Below are 17,759 nucleotides of genomic sequence, written 5' to 3'. Positions count from 1 at the left end.
AACTTTGTTTTTTAAGATGATGTGTTTCTGCTATTTCTCTGTCCCTTGTCTCTCTTGTTCTATGGTATTGTCAGATTCATTAATGGTCATTGTTCCTGTTCTCCTTACCCACTAAGTATCTTTTATTCTTTTAGACTTTACCTTTCTTCATGAACTGTTGTGCTGTTTGGTGCAGTTTCGTGAACAATACAAAATTACTATTTTTGTTCTCTCGTCTTCCCACAAGCATGCTTGAAGTAATGGTTCAGAGTGTATATATGTGCCTCAACACTCAGATAGGAAAATTAAACCTTCTAATGTACTGGAAACTGAGAAAAGAAAAGATACAGTTGAGGATGAAGGTGCACTGACACTGCTGTATGGGAATAACTTATGCCCTGACTGTAAGCAGTAGTTGTCCTTCATATATATGGAGGCTAAGAGAATGTTGTTGCCTTCTGGTCATGTAAGTAATAAAGGGGAACGGGTGAAAGAAATGGAGCATAGTCTTTCCTTATGCAGTTCATATATGCAAATGTTGCAATGAGGCTTTGATTTATATCCCTGTGTGCAGTACTGGATCAAAAGTTGTTCTTAAGATGTTGAGCGTGCATGCTATTCCTGTAAGTTTTGCTTATAGTAATATACCTGTTGAAAGAACAATTTTGCTGGTGACAAAATATGCTCTATTTTTAGTGGAAGACTTTAATAAGGAATATCTAGGTTACTGTTTTAGGATTTTTTTTTTTTTTTAAATTTACAATAGGTTCATATTTGCATCTTTTCTTTTTTTCCTCTAGTGAGTATTATTTCAGCACAGAAAACTTGGAAAGAGACTTCTTTCTGAGGAGAAAGATGGACCAACAAGGATTTCTGCCTGTTTCATTGATTGCTAGCTTCCACCGGGTGCAAGCTCTGACTACAAATGCTATGCTTATTTTGGAGGTAAAATAATTGATAAGTATGTGCGTAGGAATTTGCTTAGCTTAATTTTATACTGCCGTTTAAATTCAGCACTACGAAGTTAAAAAGAAATCCTCTCTGCTTGTAATGACAAGGATCCTGTAAACAGGCTATAAAAGGAAAAGTTTTGGATTTTTTTTTGGTATGGATTTCTGCATGTTCCCATTCAAATTGAGAGCAGAATGCTGCATGAAGTGCTTAATTTTGCTGCTCATAAACATTCTGGGAGTTCAGCTACAAAAGGGGGGAGGAGATGTTGAGGGGCAGCTGTTACAGATGTCTGTTCTTTGGCTAGAATGAGTCTAAATTACATCATAACACACTTTGCAAAGCTGAAGTAACTTTAACAGTGTGTTCCTGAACTATGCTATATGCCTTCAGTGGCAATAATATTTTCCTCAGGTCCAGAGGTACTTTTTCAATAGCAAGGCTGTCCAAATTGTAAACCCTGCTGGCAAGCAAAAAAAGTGGAAACTGTTCTCCACAATTCACTTGCTGTTTGGCTCCTATTGTGTTATTTCCCTCGACTCTGATAAGATAAATGCCAACTCCCTGCTGACCCTGTCATTAACTGCATTGCCTGGTCCCTGAGCCAGCTGTTGGCATGCTGCTGCAGGGAGATGCTTTTCTGCCCTGTAGCAGACTCATTCAGGTGTGGTAGGAGCCTTTCTGGCATGTTGCTCATCGGAGGAGTGCCTTGCTGTTATGTAGTTACCTTAAGTCACATTTAAATAAGCCAGTCCAAGAAATACTGGAAGCATTCTTTTGTAAAATCTAAAATAGGCAACACATTTGCAAGCGTTTGTGGAGACCTAGACTGAGAAATGAAAATTATCTTTTTATACTTCAACTACTTTGAAGTACAAGGGTCTTACTTCCTGTATCTTTCTCCGTGTTAACATCAGAAAGGAAAAATGCTTGCAAAAATACTGGAAAAATACTTGAAAATACTTGTTGCTTTTATTTATTTATGTTTTTATTTTTATTTTTTAACATATTGTGGGTTGGTTGAACACTGGTGTAGGTTGCCCAGAGAGGTTGTGGGGTCTCCATTCCTGGCTCAAAAACTTGCTGAAGATGGTTGACCCTGCTTCAGCAGGAGGGCTAGACAATCTCAAGAGGTCCCTTCCAACCTCGACCATGCCGATTCTGTACAGTCTTTTAGCTCTGTTTAGAATGAAGAAGAAAATACATGGAGTTGGGGTTTAGTTTGGGGAAGTAGCAGTGTGAATAGGAGAGCTAGAAAAAGGTGGGTTTAGTGCCCTCACACGAGAAAGAGGTTGCATGTTGGGAAGTGGCAGGAAGTGGTACTTGAAATGAAAACACAATTTGGGTAGATATTCTTGGACTGAAAAGGTTACCAACACCTGTACTAAAAAAAAATAGAGTGATGTTGGCAAACAAGCACAAAAGCTTGAATTTCCTTTATTAATTACTATGTAAAGAGTTAATTGTTTTCCCCAGACCTAAGAAGGTGCTGGATATGTACCTTTTTTTTTTTTTTTTTTTAAAGTTGTAATATGTTTGTCCTACAGGCCCTGAAGGACAGCACAGAAGTTGAAACGGTGGATCAGAGGATAAGAAAAAGGGTTGATCCAGAGAAGTGGCCAATTCCAGGTCCTCCTCCATGCAGTCTGCCACGGACGGACTTTTCTCAGCTCATCAATTGTCCAGAATTCATACCAGGACAAGTTTTTGGCTCTCATACTGGTAAAGGATTTGTCTTACAGAAACTTAAGTTTAGGGCTGTCAATCTAGCTTAGGAAGTTTTCCTCTTAATACTGGTTTCATAATAGAAATTGTGCATTTGGTAATGGCTTCTGCAGCTGATATCCCTGGCAACCATACAGTTGCCAAGTCATGGGGCTGGCACGGCTGATAATGAGGTAAATAAAAATGTTTTCTATGTGCTATGGCTGTGACTGTTGTCCAGAATAAATTATGATGACCTATAGTCCTTTAGTATTACCAATAGTAGTAGAAGTAATCGTAAGTTAGTTGTGAAATCCACGTCATTCTGAGAGCAGCTGAAAGTTAACTCTATTTGGTGCGCCCTGGTTTTGGATGGGGATCTCATTCACGTTATGAATATGGCTTTGTCTGTGGACAGCACTTGGCAAGTAAATCTTTTACAAAAATGGTGGCTCAAAGTGAATGGGAAGAGTGAAGACTGAGCTAAGCACCCATCCATAGAGCTGGTGGATGGTGTAGAGAAGACACATCCCTGATAACTGAATTCTTGTTTTCTGAATAACAGATGATTTATTTCACTGTTAGATACATTTTCATGTAAAGAACTTGCTAAATTGGTTTTCTGCTGGAATGATGAGTGAACTATGAAAAGTTACCTCTGAAAACAAAAAGTTATGCTGATCAATGCTAACTTCAACCCCAGAGGTAGAACAGTAGTAGCTGCAGTTAAAGGAAAGAGCAATGCAATAATTTAAGTAAACAAACAAAAACAACAGGAATTTGAACTACTGTTTTCCAATGCTAGAGTCTGCACCAAGTTCTCCAAGAATAGGAAGCTCGCTGAGTCCAAAGGAAAACACTGAAACAAATAATTTTCAGATGATGTCTAAAGGATTGTCTACAAGTTTGCCTGATTTGGACTCTGAACCTTGGATAGAAGTGAAGAAGAGGCATCATACATCCACAGTCAAAGTAAAGGTAAAAAAAAAAAAAGAAGCAAGACCTGCCCACTTTCAGGTTATACTATAAAGCAGGATTTTTCACATCTTAATATAGATGATGCTTGATAACGTAATACTGCTAATGTGCATACTTCTCACTCTAGAAGCTCATCTGAAGCTCGCTACAATGAAAAGGAAATACTGTGTTTTTTCTGATGGACAGCTGTATCTGTTCATTATTGAAAAATGTATTGTGCATTGAGAATTGTTCTCATATTTATTGAAAATGTTTTATTATGTTTTATTTGGCTCCCATTTTGATAATCATTATCTAGTTCAAATATAAAAAGCTTCACCTTCTCTTATTCAGGAATGTGTTCCTGTACCTGATCAAATGTCAGATCAACAACAGCCACCCCCACCTTCAGAGGAACAAGAACAAGAAGAACTTGATTTTTTGTTTGATGAAGAGATGGAACAGCTTCAAGGTTGTAAGAATAAACCTACTGATTGGTCAGACAGCGATTCAGATTATGAAATTGATGATCAGGACGTAAACAAGATTTTGATTGTAACACAGACGCCACCATATATGAGAAAACATTGTGGTGAAGATCGTACTGGCAACCATGTATGTCATGCAAAAATTACATCAGAACTTGCTAAAGTTATTAATGATGGCTTATACTATTACGAACAAGACTTGTGGATGGAGCAGAGTGAAAATGACACTACAATGAAGGTAATTTTCTTCATCTTTGACCTTTGGGCCCCTGATCTTTGAGGCTTTCAAATCTTTGGAAGGAGATTGGTGGTTTTGTTTTTAAGTACATTAAACAGCTATGAAAATACAGACAAGTTGAACTCTAGCACTTTGTAGGCAGAGATCAACTGGGAACACTGCAATCCTGTCACTTGCTGCTCTTGATTTAGGAAGAAACCACTTCTTTTGTGAATGTAAGCCCAGTAAGTGGTGTCTCTGTAGGCAGTGCTGCTGTATTACTAGCAGATAATCAGCACACAGAAAATATTAAGTTACCCAACGATTGAATGGTGAGGGGAAGGACCTTTATCTGTGCATAAAAACAAAGGTACAAAAGGGATCTGACAAAGTTAAAAATGAATGTTGAGAATGAAAGTATGAAGTAAAGGTGGAATTCAGAATATGCAATTATTACAACAAAGAAAATGGCCCAGGAAAATCAGCAAACTGGAACAGGACAGTGAGAAATGGCACACAGCAAAAGAAATTACTTTGTTGCAGTGGTGGTGTTCTTAACAATTTAAACAACACTTTTTCTCCTATACTGTGTACATGCACACATCTCCCACCCCACTTTCAGCTGAGTAGGACCACTAGTGATTTGAGATGCTGCCACTCATCTTGTAAAATTCAGTCCTCAGTTTGTTACCATTCAAAAAAAAAAAAAAAAAAATTGAACATTATTTCATTATTTACAAGTACTGGCTTTTCTTTAGAAGTAGCCTATGGATAGAAGCAGGTCATCTGCTCCCCCAAACTGCTTTCCTTGTCACAATTGCTGCAGAAGACAGACTGTTTTGGTCTTGGCAAAAGGGGCAGGATCTCAGTCATATCTGTTTCTTCTGTAAAAAATTATATGTGAATGACTTTGGCTTCCATTTTCTGATTTGTTGGCGTAACTTTTTTTTTTTAGCAAGTAGGGTCATTAGAATGTTGTATATTGTCTTTTTTATGTCAGCTTTTTTTTAAGCTGTATCTAGGGACTCCCATTTTCATTATACCAAGTATACTGGCTGTGTGTGATTTGTTGTGTGTGAATTCTGGCTTATTTTCTCTTAAGAAATTCACCCATTCCTCAGGATGATAACCATTGTGTTCTCTTTACACTTTGTTTTCTCTAATTCAGCAAGAGATTGAGAACTTTAAGAAGCTAAATCTCATTAGTAAGGAAGAGTTTGATAATCTTGCACCAGAACCAATCACTGATCCGACTGAGGAAATTCCTCCAGGGTCTTCAGGGTTAGAGAAAGGTAAATGATAGATATTTCTTGTTTACAATGTCCGTAATAAAGCCTGTATTTTAGCTTCTGCTAGTGGTTCAGTCAGCAGTCTCAAAGGGATTTTTCTTTACCAAGTTCTCAAATTGTCAGGTGTTCATCAGTATTGTAAGTTTCCATTACATTAGAAGAAGCTGATCCTGGTAGTACTTTGCAGGATATATATGATCATCAATAGGTAGTGTTCTGGTTTGGTGTTACCATATAGAACACCAGGCACCTTTTGTGTAACTTGTCATTTATGATATGTAAAGCAAGAGCTATCGATGTGAAAAATTTTCTATTTCAGAATTTTTAGGGGTAATGTGGATAGAAGGAAGTGAGAAGAATTTTCTACTTTATAACCTTACTGAGAAGTCAAAATGTTTAAATCTTACAAATCTTATCTTTCAAGGCATTTTGATGTTATTAATGTATACTGGGGAACGTGCTAATATCTTTAAAGTGGTTGAAGAAAACCACCTCACCAAAAAGCAGGGATGTGTTTACAGTTTTGTGAATGTTATTTTCCACACACTTGTTTACTTTGCCATTATACATGCAGAAGAACAGGGAGAAAACAAAGAAGTGGATCTAAATTTTCTAAGGAAGATGTGTTTTAAATATTTATTTCATAGTTTAAGATATTTGAAATATTTATCTCATAATATTTTGAGCAGTAAGTCTGTACTGTGTCTGTACCAAGTGCTTTTTGTTAATTCAATTATCCTTTTGGGGATGATGCACTTGAAGTGAAGTACCTTTAAGATATTATATAGTACAGGAGCTTGAGATTTCAAAGCCTGTTTCTTTTGAAAACTAAGTGTTTCTTTCCTGTTTGCTGATGTAGTAGAGGAGCTGGCTTGTAATTCGGTCGGTATTGAAGCACCTCCAACAGCGGTGATGGCTCGATCACTACCAACAGTAGTTCCAGAATCTCCCCATGTTCACCCTGGCTTCACTCCACGAACCCCTCGCACCCCGAGGCTACAGGATCCCAACAAAACACCCAGGTTCTACCCTGTTGTTAAAGAAGCACAGTCCATTGATGTAAAGGTAGATGGAAAAACTGTATTTTTTTAAATCCATAAAAAGCCTGTACAACTTGTGTCTAGGGTATAATTTATAACAAGAATGGAAAGGAAAAAAATGAAATATTTTTACTTGCAGTTTTCTTCAAAAATTTTACCACATTCATTCTTTTTTTATTTCTACAAAATTATTTCTGATTTTTCTCTGTAATGTTTCTTAGAAGTCCATGATGAAAAAGTGTAAAGATGTTAAAATTGTTATGTTAAGATTAGTTTTGAGGTTATGAAGCTGGAGTGTTGTGACTTTATATTGTGTTAGATACAAAATTGGTAGAATGCTGTTTTGAGAAGATTAAAACAAGTGAAATCAAATTAGGGAAATAAATACTTCATTTACTTTCTTAGACTCCAAGAAAAAGAAAAACACGACACAGTACAAATCCTCCCTTAGAATGCCATGTTGGTTGGGTGATGGATTCCAGAGATCATAGGCCAAGAACTTCCTCTGTGAGGTAAGTTGTTTGTTTTTGTCTGTTTCTTTAGAGATTTTTTTTTTCCAATGTCATTGGCTCTCACTGCTAGTGGAGGAATAGATTATAATAAAAGAGAATTTATAAATACAGTGGGAGTAAGAATGAGCAATGGAAGAAGGGCAAATGGGACTAAAGACAAACCTAGAATATAAATCCATTTGGAAGTAAGCTAACTAAACTATTCTTATAGTGTTCTTTTTTGATCCATCTTTAGCATAGCATTAAGATTACTTGAAGCACTGACGCTCACTTCAGTAATACTGTTTGCCTTTCAGTGGTCATTTCAAATCATGCATTATAGTAATGCTCAACTATCATCATCCAGAACTGCCCATGTTTTAAGATATTAAGACAGAAAGTGATTTTTGAGGTGCACCCTAAAACAGATGACCAGGAGCACAGGCATACATTGTAATTGTTTTTAGGTGATCATAGTACTCTGACACAGCTTGCACTGATCAGAACAGTTAAAAACTGATTCTGGGGAAATGCACTGTTTATGGAATATAAACGTTTCTTCTACAGCAGTTCCAGTGCTTCACCCTCAGAAGGAGCTCCACTCGCAGGAGGTTACGGGTGTACCCCAAATTCTCTACCAAAATTTCAGCATCCTTCTCATGAACTGTTAAAGGAAAATGGCTTTACACAACAAGTGTACCACAAATACCATCGGAGATGCCTAATGGGTAAGCCACTAAATGGACTTCCTACAATTTTAGGTAGAAGTTACCAGGTATCACCTGATAGCAGTTTTCTCTGTGTTGTTCTTTATCCTTAACTTTTCCTGGGAAGGGAAAAGAAAATTGCGTATGTTTTATGATCTTTTATTTCCATTTAACTTAAAATTCCTTGACCCCCCCAAAAAAAATCCCCTCAAACTCCTTGGCATCTTGCAAAAATATTTTCTGTGTTATTGTTTGTGGTTAAAACAAATAGAGTACTTGAGAGAAGATATTTAGTTGACTTAATAAGTCAATTAAGCCTCAAGTTAATGTTAATTGAAATACTTTTGGAACGTTTAGAATTAACATTCCTTGAAGATCTTTTGTTTGTGTTACTAATGAAAAAGCGCTTGAAAACATTCTGCTGGAACCTTAAAAAATTGTGTTTTTTTCCTCCCTTCAGAGAGGAAACGGTTGGGAATTGGCCAGTCCCAAGAAATGAACACACTTTTTCGTTTCTGGTCTTTTTTTCTGAGAGATCACTTTAACAAGAAAATGTATGACGAATTCAGACAACTCGCTCTAGATGATGCAAAAGAACACTACAGGTACTAGCTTTTCCTTGCAACTTAAAAACTGGTTGAGGTCTTACCAGTCATTTTAAAGACTACAATGTTCATGTGTATCTGAAGTGAACATTTTTATTGTTAGCTTTGACTATTTGTAAATCTTTAAAATAGCAGTCTGTGCAGGTTGTTTTAACACCAAAAACCCATTTGTATGTGTTTGTGCTTTGCTGATAAATAGCTAAACTTACAGCATTTCCTGTCCTGTAATTGGTCCCATATTCTACAGAACCGTGCAACCTGTTGTCTGTGACAAGGCATCTCTGTTCCTGGTAAAGCTCCCATGAAGGAAGGAAAAAAATATTTTCCTTCCATGGCTGAAGACAATCTTAATCTCATCAAAGTTGTTTGAACTGCTTGTCTTCCAAAAATACCAGAAAAAATACTGCTGCACTGTTAACTCTTTGCTATTACTCCCCTCTTTCCACGTACTTCCCCCTCTTCCTGCCCCCAGCCTCTATTTCTCTTAGCCAAAGAGACAAGGTAGCCAGCCCAACGTTTTGAATGCCAAGTGAGGAAGTACTGTCTATGGAAATCATAAAGTATGGATATGTTGTCTGAGACTTCAGAGTGACAAGGCCCTAGGATGCAAAGGTGGCTTTAATAATAATTTTTATATCTGTTCAGAGTTTTCTTTATGCTTTGAGATTATCCAATTATCTATTTACCACAAGGAACTTCAAAAGGCCCTTAAGGGGGGGAACAGATGAACGCAGAACAGAAGGAGGGCCCAATTTTGTTCTTTTCTTTGTGATTATTTTTGCTAAAAGTAGAGGACATGGTATCATAAAGGGAAGTTGATCCAGATTCTTACAGAAAAAAATGCTGGTTTTCTTTTTGTCTGTCTGATATTGCAGAATTATGTTTCAAAGAAATGCTATTGGCATATTGGGCTAGCATTAAAAGTGAGAAGAAAAAATATCTTATTCAATTTCATACCACCTACTTATTAACATTTAGCAAATTTGCAGGCTGACACAAAGTAGCACAAAACAAACAAAACATTAAACCCTTAAAACTTAGGTTGTTGACAAATACTTATATGGTATCCAGTACTGTAGAAATCATACACACATTCTTCAGTCCAGCCCAATTTTCACTTTCTAGAAAAGGAGGTACATATGTATTTCAAGATCTAGCAGGTGTTGTTATGTGAATTATTTACACCTCACAAAGTGAGTTTTTTTTTTTTTTTTAAACAGGCAGTTGGAATTGATGCATGAGAATTACCCTAATGAAGTGTTCCTTAAAATTGTATTGATTACCTAGATCAAACTGTGACTTTAAGAGCTCTAACCTCTGCATCATTTCCTACAGTCATGTGGTATTGCAGTTATCCTTTGACTGAATGAACTCAGCCATCAAATAAGGGTGTACATTTGTATGATGCAATTCACCATTCACAGTAACACGATGGCCAGTGTGGCACTGGGAGTCAGAGTCAAACATTCTTCGGTCTCAGTTCACTTACCTGAGTAGTTTGATTTTTAATTATTTTTTTTTAATCCTCACTTGGCTGTGCACATCAGACTTCTTCACACATGCCTGCTAAAAAATTCAGATTAGTCTGCAAAGGATGTAACTCTGAAGTGGAAGGAAAACAGTAATACATGTAGTAAGAGTAATTTCTGGCAATATGACTTTGTGTTTGTGTGTGTGTGTGTGTGTTTTCCCCCTTGTCCCCTTTCTAAAAATAGATTAAGAAAAAGTTCCCAGTGTGGCAGCAAAGCTAATGAGGATAGTGAACAGCTTCTGTGTAACGTAAAATGAAGTTGCATGTGCACCTCAGCTCAGAGATGATTAAGGAGCATGTGATTGAGTTGTAAAAGAGAGTGGTAGCAGAGGAGAGGAGAGTGATGTCAGATGTTTATTCTCTCCAGTAGTAAACCTAAGAGGTATGGAATGAAGCTAGATCCAAAACAGTCGGAGGTGTTTCTTCATGAAGTGCTGTGGGTCTCACATCCTGAAAATACAGAAGCACTTGTCTTGCATTTCTTATGTGTGTATAGCGTCTGTAGTTTGTGAATTGAAACTATGTGACAAACCTGACGTTCTGAAGTCAGTTTTATTTGTAAAGGTGTTTCTGAACAATTGGTTAATAAAAATTGTTTGGAACAGGAAGTGGTTTTTATGAGAACGGAAAAATGAGACTAAGCCATTTACTTACATGCAAGGAGAGACTGAAAACTTGGGTCCTTTTGAGGAACTGCATGCATACGAGTGTATGGATAAGATTTTTCAAACCTATTTGTTCTCTTTTAGGTACGGATTGGAATGCTTGTTTCGATTTTACAGCTATGGCTTGGAAAAGAAATTCAGGCAAGAAATATTCAAGGACTTCCAAGAAGAAACAAAGAGGGACTATGAAGCTGGTAATTATCATAGCCCAGTCACTGCTCACACAAGGGTAACTTTAGCTGGGAGATCCCTATTCCTTGGCACTGACTTGTTACATAAGGTCGGTTCTAAGTACAAGAGCAGCTTTTGGTTTTGTTCCTCTTATCTCCCAATTCTCGCACGTGTATAGTTAACTATAGTTAACTATAACCTTCATAAATTGGTAAAATTATCTTTTTCCATTATTAGGTCAGCTTTATGGACTGGAAAAATTTTGGGCTTACCTAAAATACTCTCAGCACAAAACACCAGCCATTGACCCCAAACTGCAAGAATACCTTAGTAAATTTAGAAGACTGGAGGACTTCAGAGTGGATGTAAGTTTCAACACCCATTTTAAACAAAAATGTGGTTTATCAGTACTTTATTACACAGTAAGGTAGCTTTAAAATCCCATCAATCACTACAAAGCATGATTTAAAAAATTAAACTCAAATGATAAATGCGTTTTGTTCCTAGATGTGCTTTTTCAAACCAAACTATGGTGCTGAGATACCGTGGCTAGGATGTTAAGTGTTGAATCATTTGTGTTGTGTAATGAGATACAGTAAATAGATACGAAATGCTACCCAAAGTGGACTTCAAGGGTTTTTCTACTCCATACAGTGTCATCTGATGAGACATTACTTCTATGCTGTTTAGGAATTCAGAAAATCAATTAAAGCCCAACAAGCAGGTTTTTTTTTAACAAACTGTAACAGGCATTTAACAGGCATTGTCCTTGCTGTGACTTAGTATGCCAAATTCAATGCATCCTTCTTGTAGAATGCTGAAATCTTCAACTGTGTGATTCCAGGTTACAGAGTTGCCATGCTTGTCTGAACTGGGTTATGACATACTACTGCATTACCATCATCCTCTGCAGTCCTCATTTCTAGGAGTTGTGGCAAATCCTTGGCAGTGACTATAAAATCATGTTCCAAGACGGTTTTAAAGTCCTAAATTTGACATGTGTTTACACTTCTAGTTAAAGGGCCAGACTATCATCAGTGAGCTAAGAATAACTACTAGGATTACGAAGCCTAACTAAGGGCCCAGCTACAGAATGCTCTTTTTTGGTCCTTGGACTATATGAAATGACAAATACCCAGCTTTATAGGAAAACTTTTAACACACTACCATGTTTATTTTTAGCCTCCTATTAGTGAAGAGCCCGGCAAGAGGAGACCGTTTGCTGCAACAGGTGAGGATTCAGGTCATCGGAGACAACTGTCTAATTCTTCTAAAACACTTCTTGCGGCTCATCCCACAGCTGCCAGTCAGTCCCAGGCACTGGAAGACGTTACCGGTGGGAATACTGCACAAGCGCACATAGTAGGTCATAATAATGCTGCCACAAAATTGATAGAAAGCGATGTACCAGAAAAATAGACTAAGACTTGCGCCCTTGAGAATCAACTTTTACATCACTATTTCAATTTGGAGATCTCCAAGGTGAACCAATCTAATATGTGATTAAAAGAATATGGGAAGACAAAAGTTTGCATTTTCTTTTTCAGAGGATTAAGTTCCAAAATGCTTACCCTAGGAGAGTCGTTCTTGGTTTTGGGATCATCAGGAAGGTCCTAGGGAAGATTCTTTGGCTTCAGTATTGCTTTCCTCAAGCTTTTGTTTACAAAAAACTGCATTCCTTGCATATGCAAAAAAATACTTTGGGGATGCCTTACATTTCAGCTTGTATTTCTTAAAAAAAAGGTATGATATATCCATCTTATTTACTGTGCATTCTTTGTCCCGATTTTCCCATTATTTGTATTTTACCAAAGCAAAAAAGATGACATATGTATAATTTTAAATGTAAAGAAGGATCTATGTGATTGGTTTGCTCTCAAATCTGTAACTATAAAAAGTATGTTTTTGTGTAAAAGCACTCAAGAATGTGCAGCTATATATGAAACTGCATTGCTGGATTCTATTTAAAGACATAGTATCTATTTTTTTCAGGGTCTCCATAGTTAGTATTAAGTATGGAGTTTGAGTGGACATAACTGGGATAGTTTTGCAGATACTTCCTTCAATACTGGTTATTAATAGGCAACAGTAAAATACAGGGAAAAATTGATCTGTTGATTTCACAGTGTTTTAAATTAACGTACAGTATCTGCAATTTGTGCAGGTTGTTAAAGTAGCAAACCTCAAATTATTCTCAGTTGGAGAGGTATTTTCATCTGAATTCTCATATGATTATAAAGTACCGTAACAGAAGAGGTGTAACTTCTTAAAGACTCTTTTTCTCTGTATTTCAAGGAATAAAAATTAGTTTGGAGGGAAACGAAGTGTTCCTTGTGAACTTTTTTTTTTTTGCTTTATTTTGCAATATTTGAATGAAGTTCTGCTTAAATTGCGCTAGCTAAGATTAAATAATTTCAAACAGGTCTAAGTACAATTTCACTGAATTTAAGTTATTGAAATACAACTTCATTTCTGTAGCTAAAGGATAGGGGTGGTTATATCCTGTAATTTCTTACTAATTTTTTTTATTTTGATTTAAAAAAAAAAACTCAAAATTATCTGAGTGAGTAATTTATTTCTTCCAAGGGTAGGTGAAAAGAACTTCAGCTTTTTGTTACTTGTTAGCTGTGAAAAAGCCTTCAGTTGAAAACTGTCTAGCACAACTGCCTTAACCCCTGGATGTGTCCGAACAGAATGTTCATTCTTATTATATGCAGTTTCATACTTGTATCACATCTCAGAAGTTGTTATAAAAAGCCTGTTATTTTTTTTTCAGTCATTGTCTTGTGAATCTCACTGAAATGAATGATGAATGCCTGCACTGTAAATGCGTACGGTAGCAGTGGCTTGACCAACAGTTAACAGTTTCAATACAAAATTGAGCCTTTTGTTTAGTTGTTCATGTTCATTTGTAACAGGCCACTTAAGTAACATCCTTTCAATATGCTGAAGTGACACATCTCAATCCCATGTTCGATCCCTGCCTCTTGCTATCCATGAAAATGATGAAAATGTAAATTTGGATTGAAGTTGTATATAAAAGAAACACTTATGTTTCCTTTCACTTTTTTCATTGGACAATATGCAGATTAAGCTTTTAGTGTGTAATTTTGTGATATCTTGACAAATTTTATAAAAACAACCCAAAAAACTCTAATAATGGTGTATGATCAATTTATTTATTTTTGTTCCAAAAGTGTGGAAAAAAAATCACCTTGAAAGAGTCTAAGGCTGTAGGCTTGCATGTGAATTCCTGTTGCCTCTGCTGCATGAAGGTATTAGGGGACTTCTCCAAGCTGAAGCAGGTTCTTAAAATGTAAGCCAGCTTTTTTTTCCAAGTTCCATAATGATTGTTCATGTGACTTTGTATTTTAAAATAAAAAATGGGAGGTGAATGATAAACATGGCTGAAGGCAAAAGGCAGTGACTAGTCCCTGTCTTGGTGATTTCTGTAGGCAGAGTAGTTTGGTGTCCCCCTGAAGGGACACAGTCTAAGCAGCCCCATCTGTCTACGGTCAGGAATGCTCCCTTTGGCTCCCTCCTTGCTGCCCTTGCAGAGCAAGGCAGCACGTAAACAGCAGCAGCATAACTGAGCTGAGAACACATAAAAATTTAGAATAAAGCCCAAAGATAGCACTGGTTAAGCAGCTTATTCTGTAAGGCTCAACACCCTTTCTGTAACTGGCATTCACGTTACAGAGCCATAGATTTGTCTTTGGACATGCGTACAAGTGTCCATCATGCTTTCTGATGCCTGGTAAATCTATTTAAGCTAACTTTCAATTTGGCTGTCTTAAGACTGAGCGTAGTTAACATTTTGTCTGCTAAATACTTAAGTTTTAGACCTTTCACGTGTCTAAACATGCTTGTGTGCTTATTACAGAATTGTCTGTTTATCTTCTTTGCTTTTGCTAAAAATGACTCCATCAATACTTCAAAACTATACCTTGCTTAAACTCATTCACTAAGGTTTTTCTTTAGTCTTGAAACTGGATTTTGAAGGCTTTTTAGGGAAGACAAGACTGGAGACAGCTGTTGTTCCTCATGGAGAACAGCTAACATATTTCTACAAGGAGTAGCAGTAGCCTGTCTGCACAACTGATGCTCCTCCTGGAGTTTAACAGGGTTAACAGGGATTTTGGTTTCTGCATGAGATAACAGAACAGAAACCAGGTTGTATTCATGGCTGCTTTGCTTCAGGCATCCCTGCTGTGCCGAGGGGGCAGACCACACTGGGCCCCTTTCAGACTGAGAGTCAGCAGTAGCTGATGTTCTTTTACTGAGCCATCCTCCAGCTACACTAACCCATATCTATAATCGTAAATCTGCTCTCTCCATCCCAGAGTTTTGGAGAGAGAAATACAGGACTGTGTAATACTTTTCCAAACTCCACTAAACATTGAAGTTAAAAAAAAGTCCCTGAACCTAACCCTGTCATGGAATTTACACAGCAAGCTGAGGTGGTATTACATGACCTAACTAATAACAAAACTTCAAAGTACAGCTAAAAAGCAGCATAATATTTTAAAGAAATCTAAGCATCAAGGTTAGCAGTTTTAAGGCAAGGCTTTGGGTTAATACCATCAAAGCTGATTAGTTGTGGTTTCTTTTTAATAACAAAAAAGAGTTAATGCCTTCAGCTACATAAAACCAAATTGCAGTCTTCATACTCCCCTAAAATGGGCATCCAAGTCAGTCACTAGAAAGGAGCTTTTATACTCCAACAGCAAATGAATGCTTGTGGTCGAGTGACAAATACAGAACTTTACACCTCCAAAAAGGCTTACACAGTACAGTTGTAGGCTTTTCCCAGTTACCGGAAAATGTGACAGGTCAATAAAATATTATCATCACATAACAAGTACAGTTTGTAACCAGAATGGGGGTAATTACATTTTTTTTGTGAATTTTGCAAGAAGGTCGCATTGCTAGACTGTGTTCCATAGAGCTCTAAAGTTGCTGCCTTCTGGAACAGTGAAATGCACAGAAGCGCAAGAATCCCCCCCATCTAAGGGAAGACTTCTGGGTTGGGTGAGTTTTGTTTCTTCCTTTAATTTTCACATAAACAACCCTTAACTGGTATTAGAACTAGCCTTGGCACACATGGTCAAGTAAAAGCAAGTCTAAAACCCTGTCTGTAAACACGTGCTAATGAACATTCACCTTTAACCATAAATTGGAAGTCTGTGGGAGGATTTACCAGTAACAGTCATACTTAATTATTTATTTGGTTTCCATATTGAATCCTTTAAGGCCAGAAGTACGTTATTACTACTTGTAAGTAGGAAAAGGCCTGAATTGCCAAATCTACAACTGCAATTGCATCACTTCATTCATGGCTGAAAAAAAATGAGTCAGATGACAGTTATAGTAGTTTTTTTTTTTTTCCCCCCACAACCTCTACTTTTATCTGTAACATTAAAATTGGAAAGAACCAAAACTGCAACAAGAAGAAATTCATAAATGAATTTCAGAAATAATTCATAAAAAAACTAAACAGCTTCGCCCTAAAGAAAAAAAAAGCCACCAAGCAGAAATGGTTAGAAAGGCTATTATATTCAAAGTACTAGGTCTTGGTCAATATTTTGTATTATTATATGCAACAATGCATGTGCTTCCTGGAGGGGGGAAAAAAAAACAAAAGAGAACACCCACCAATACATGGAGAAAACAAGTATCAAAGACTCAAAAAAAAAAAAAAAAGAAAAAAGACTAAGGTTTAATTATTTCCTGACCTTTTCAATCAATAGGTATCAATGAAGGATACTGAGATCAACTTGATCTCACAGAAATTAAAAAAAATAGAAAAATAATTTTAAATATTATAATAGCTTAGAATAACTATTTAAACTGAAACAAGAAAGTACCAAACTTTCTGAAGTACCAAACTGAAGCAGAAAGTACCAAACTGATATTAAATGCTGTGCTAGACTCTGAAGGGTAGAAAATACAGATTTTAACCAAGGAAAAGTAACTCTAGCTCAATAAGAACTTATGAAAAATTACAAGGATGTGGGAGGATAGTTCTGAAGTGCCTAATAAAAATTTGGTATGTTCAGATTAGGTAAAAACATGGCACTTTTTCTTTTTAAAACCACAAAGATTTTAAAATTTCCTGCTCTAAGAAAAATTCTTTGGGAAGCAACGTACTGATGAGGCAGAAGTGTCAAAACAAATGACTGCTCTTAAACTAGCTTAAGTCTAGTCTAGGAAAACAACCAGTATCTTAAACTGGAAATGTATTTTGTTTCTACTGAAGATAAGAAATCCTCCCTTCAAGCCCCTTATGTTGCTTAAACAAAAATTTAACACATTGACAGTTTGATACTGACCTTTTCATTAGTTTATAGTGAATTTTAACTAAGTGACTGACACAAATGTTACACGGATGAGTGTCTCCAAAAAATTATAATACTAATTGCATCAAAGCTTCCACAGATTCAATGTTGTTCTGAACTACCTGGTCCATGTCAGCTTTCTGCAAAAAATGAAAGATACAGGATACTTTAAAGCATCTTCCGTTGTCAGCTTTAAATCACTAAAGAGTTTTTATGCAGGCTGAATGAGACAAATTTAGATCTACTAGACATCAAAATACTGGATTTAGTCTGTGTAACATACTGCTATCATAGAATGACAGAAGTAGTTTGTTTTGTAGTCTTCACAATTACCATTAAATAAGGTGAAAGCAAAAATCATCCTTCTACCCATCCTTGATCACTCTTCCATTTAACCGATCTTAAACCATAAAAGACTGGAGCAATGCTCTTTTTAAAGAGATCCGCCCAAAAAATCATGTAACTTTGATCCTGTTAAGCTTTATTGCAGTTCCTATAGCAAGGAAAGGGAAAAAGCTGCATTGGGTTTGGAAGTCATACGGTATGTGTCACTACTGTTCTCTCTGTGGTAGGAAGTTTCTACATAAAACAGACACAAGCAAGATAAACAGCTAAAGCTACAGCTA

General features: G+C 36.6%; 1 protein-coding gene across 1 annotated transcript in view; it reads left to right on the top strand.

Annotated features, from left to right (window-relative positions):
- The window catches only part of LARP1B (La ribonucleoprotein 1B), a 33,861-nt gene extending 19,906 nt beyond the window's left edge, over positions 1–13,955 (top strand). The window contains exons 8-19 of the mRNA XM_084286351.1: positions 780–924; positions 2,478–2,652; positions 3,440–3,612; positions 3,946–4,317; positions 5,465–5,588; positions 6,445–6,650; positions 7,031–7,137; positions 7,684–7,844; positions 8,284–8,428; positions 10,709–10,818; positions 11,033–11,160; positions 11,978–13,955. Coding sequence (XP_084142477.1) covers positions 780–924; positions 2,478–2,652; positions 3,440–3,612; positions 3,946–4,317; positions 5,465–5,588; positions 6,445–6,650; positions 7,031–7,137; positions 7,684–7,844; positions 8,284–8,428; positions 10,709–10,818; positions 11,033–11,160; positions 11,978–12,214 — 2,083 coding nt within the window. The 3' untranslated portion in view covers positions 12,215–13,955. The remainder of the gene's footprint in view (positions 1–779; positions 925–2,477; positions 2,653–3,439; positions 3,613–3,945; positions 4,318–5,464; positions 5,589–6,444; positions 6,651–7,030; positions 7,138–7,683; positions 7,845–8,283; positions 8,429–10,708; positions 10,819–11,032; positions 11,161–11,977) is intronic.
- Positions 13,956–17,759: the final 3,804 nt, after the last annotated feature.

This window comes from Netta rufina, assembly GCF_964035555.1.
Source record: "Netta rufina genome assembly, chromosome: 4".
NCBI lineage: Eukaryota > Metazoa > Chordata > Aves > Anseriformes > Anatidae > Netta > Netta rufina.
Note: the sequence above shows the minus strand (reverse complement) of the source record. Positions and strands in the feature narration are given on the sequence as shown.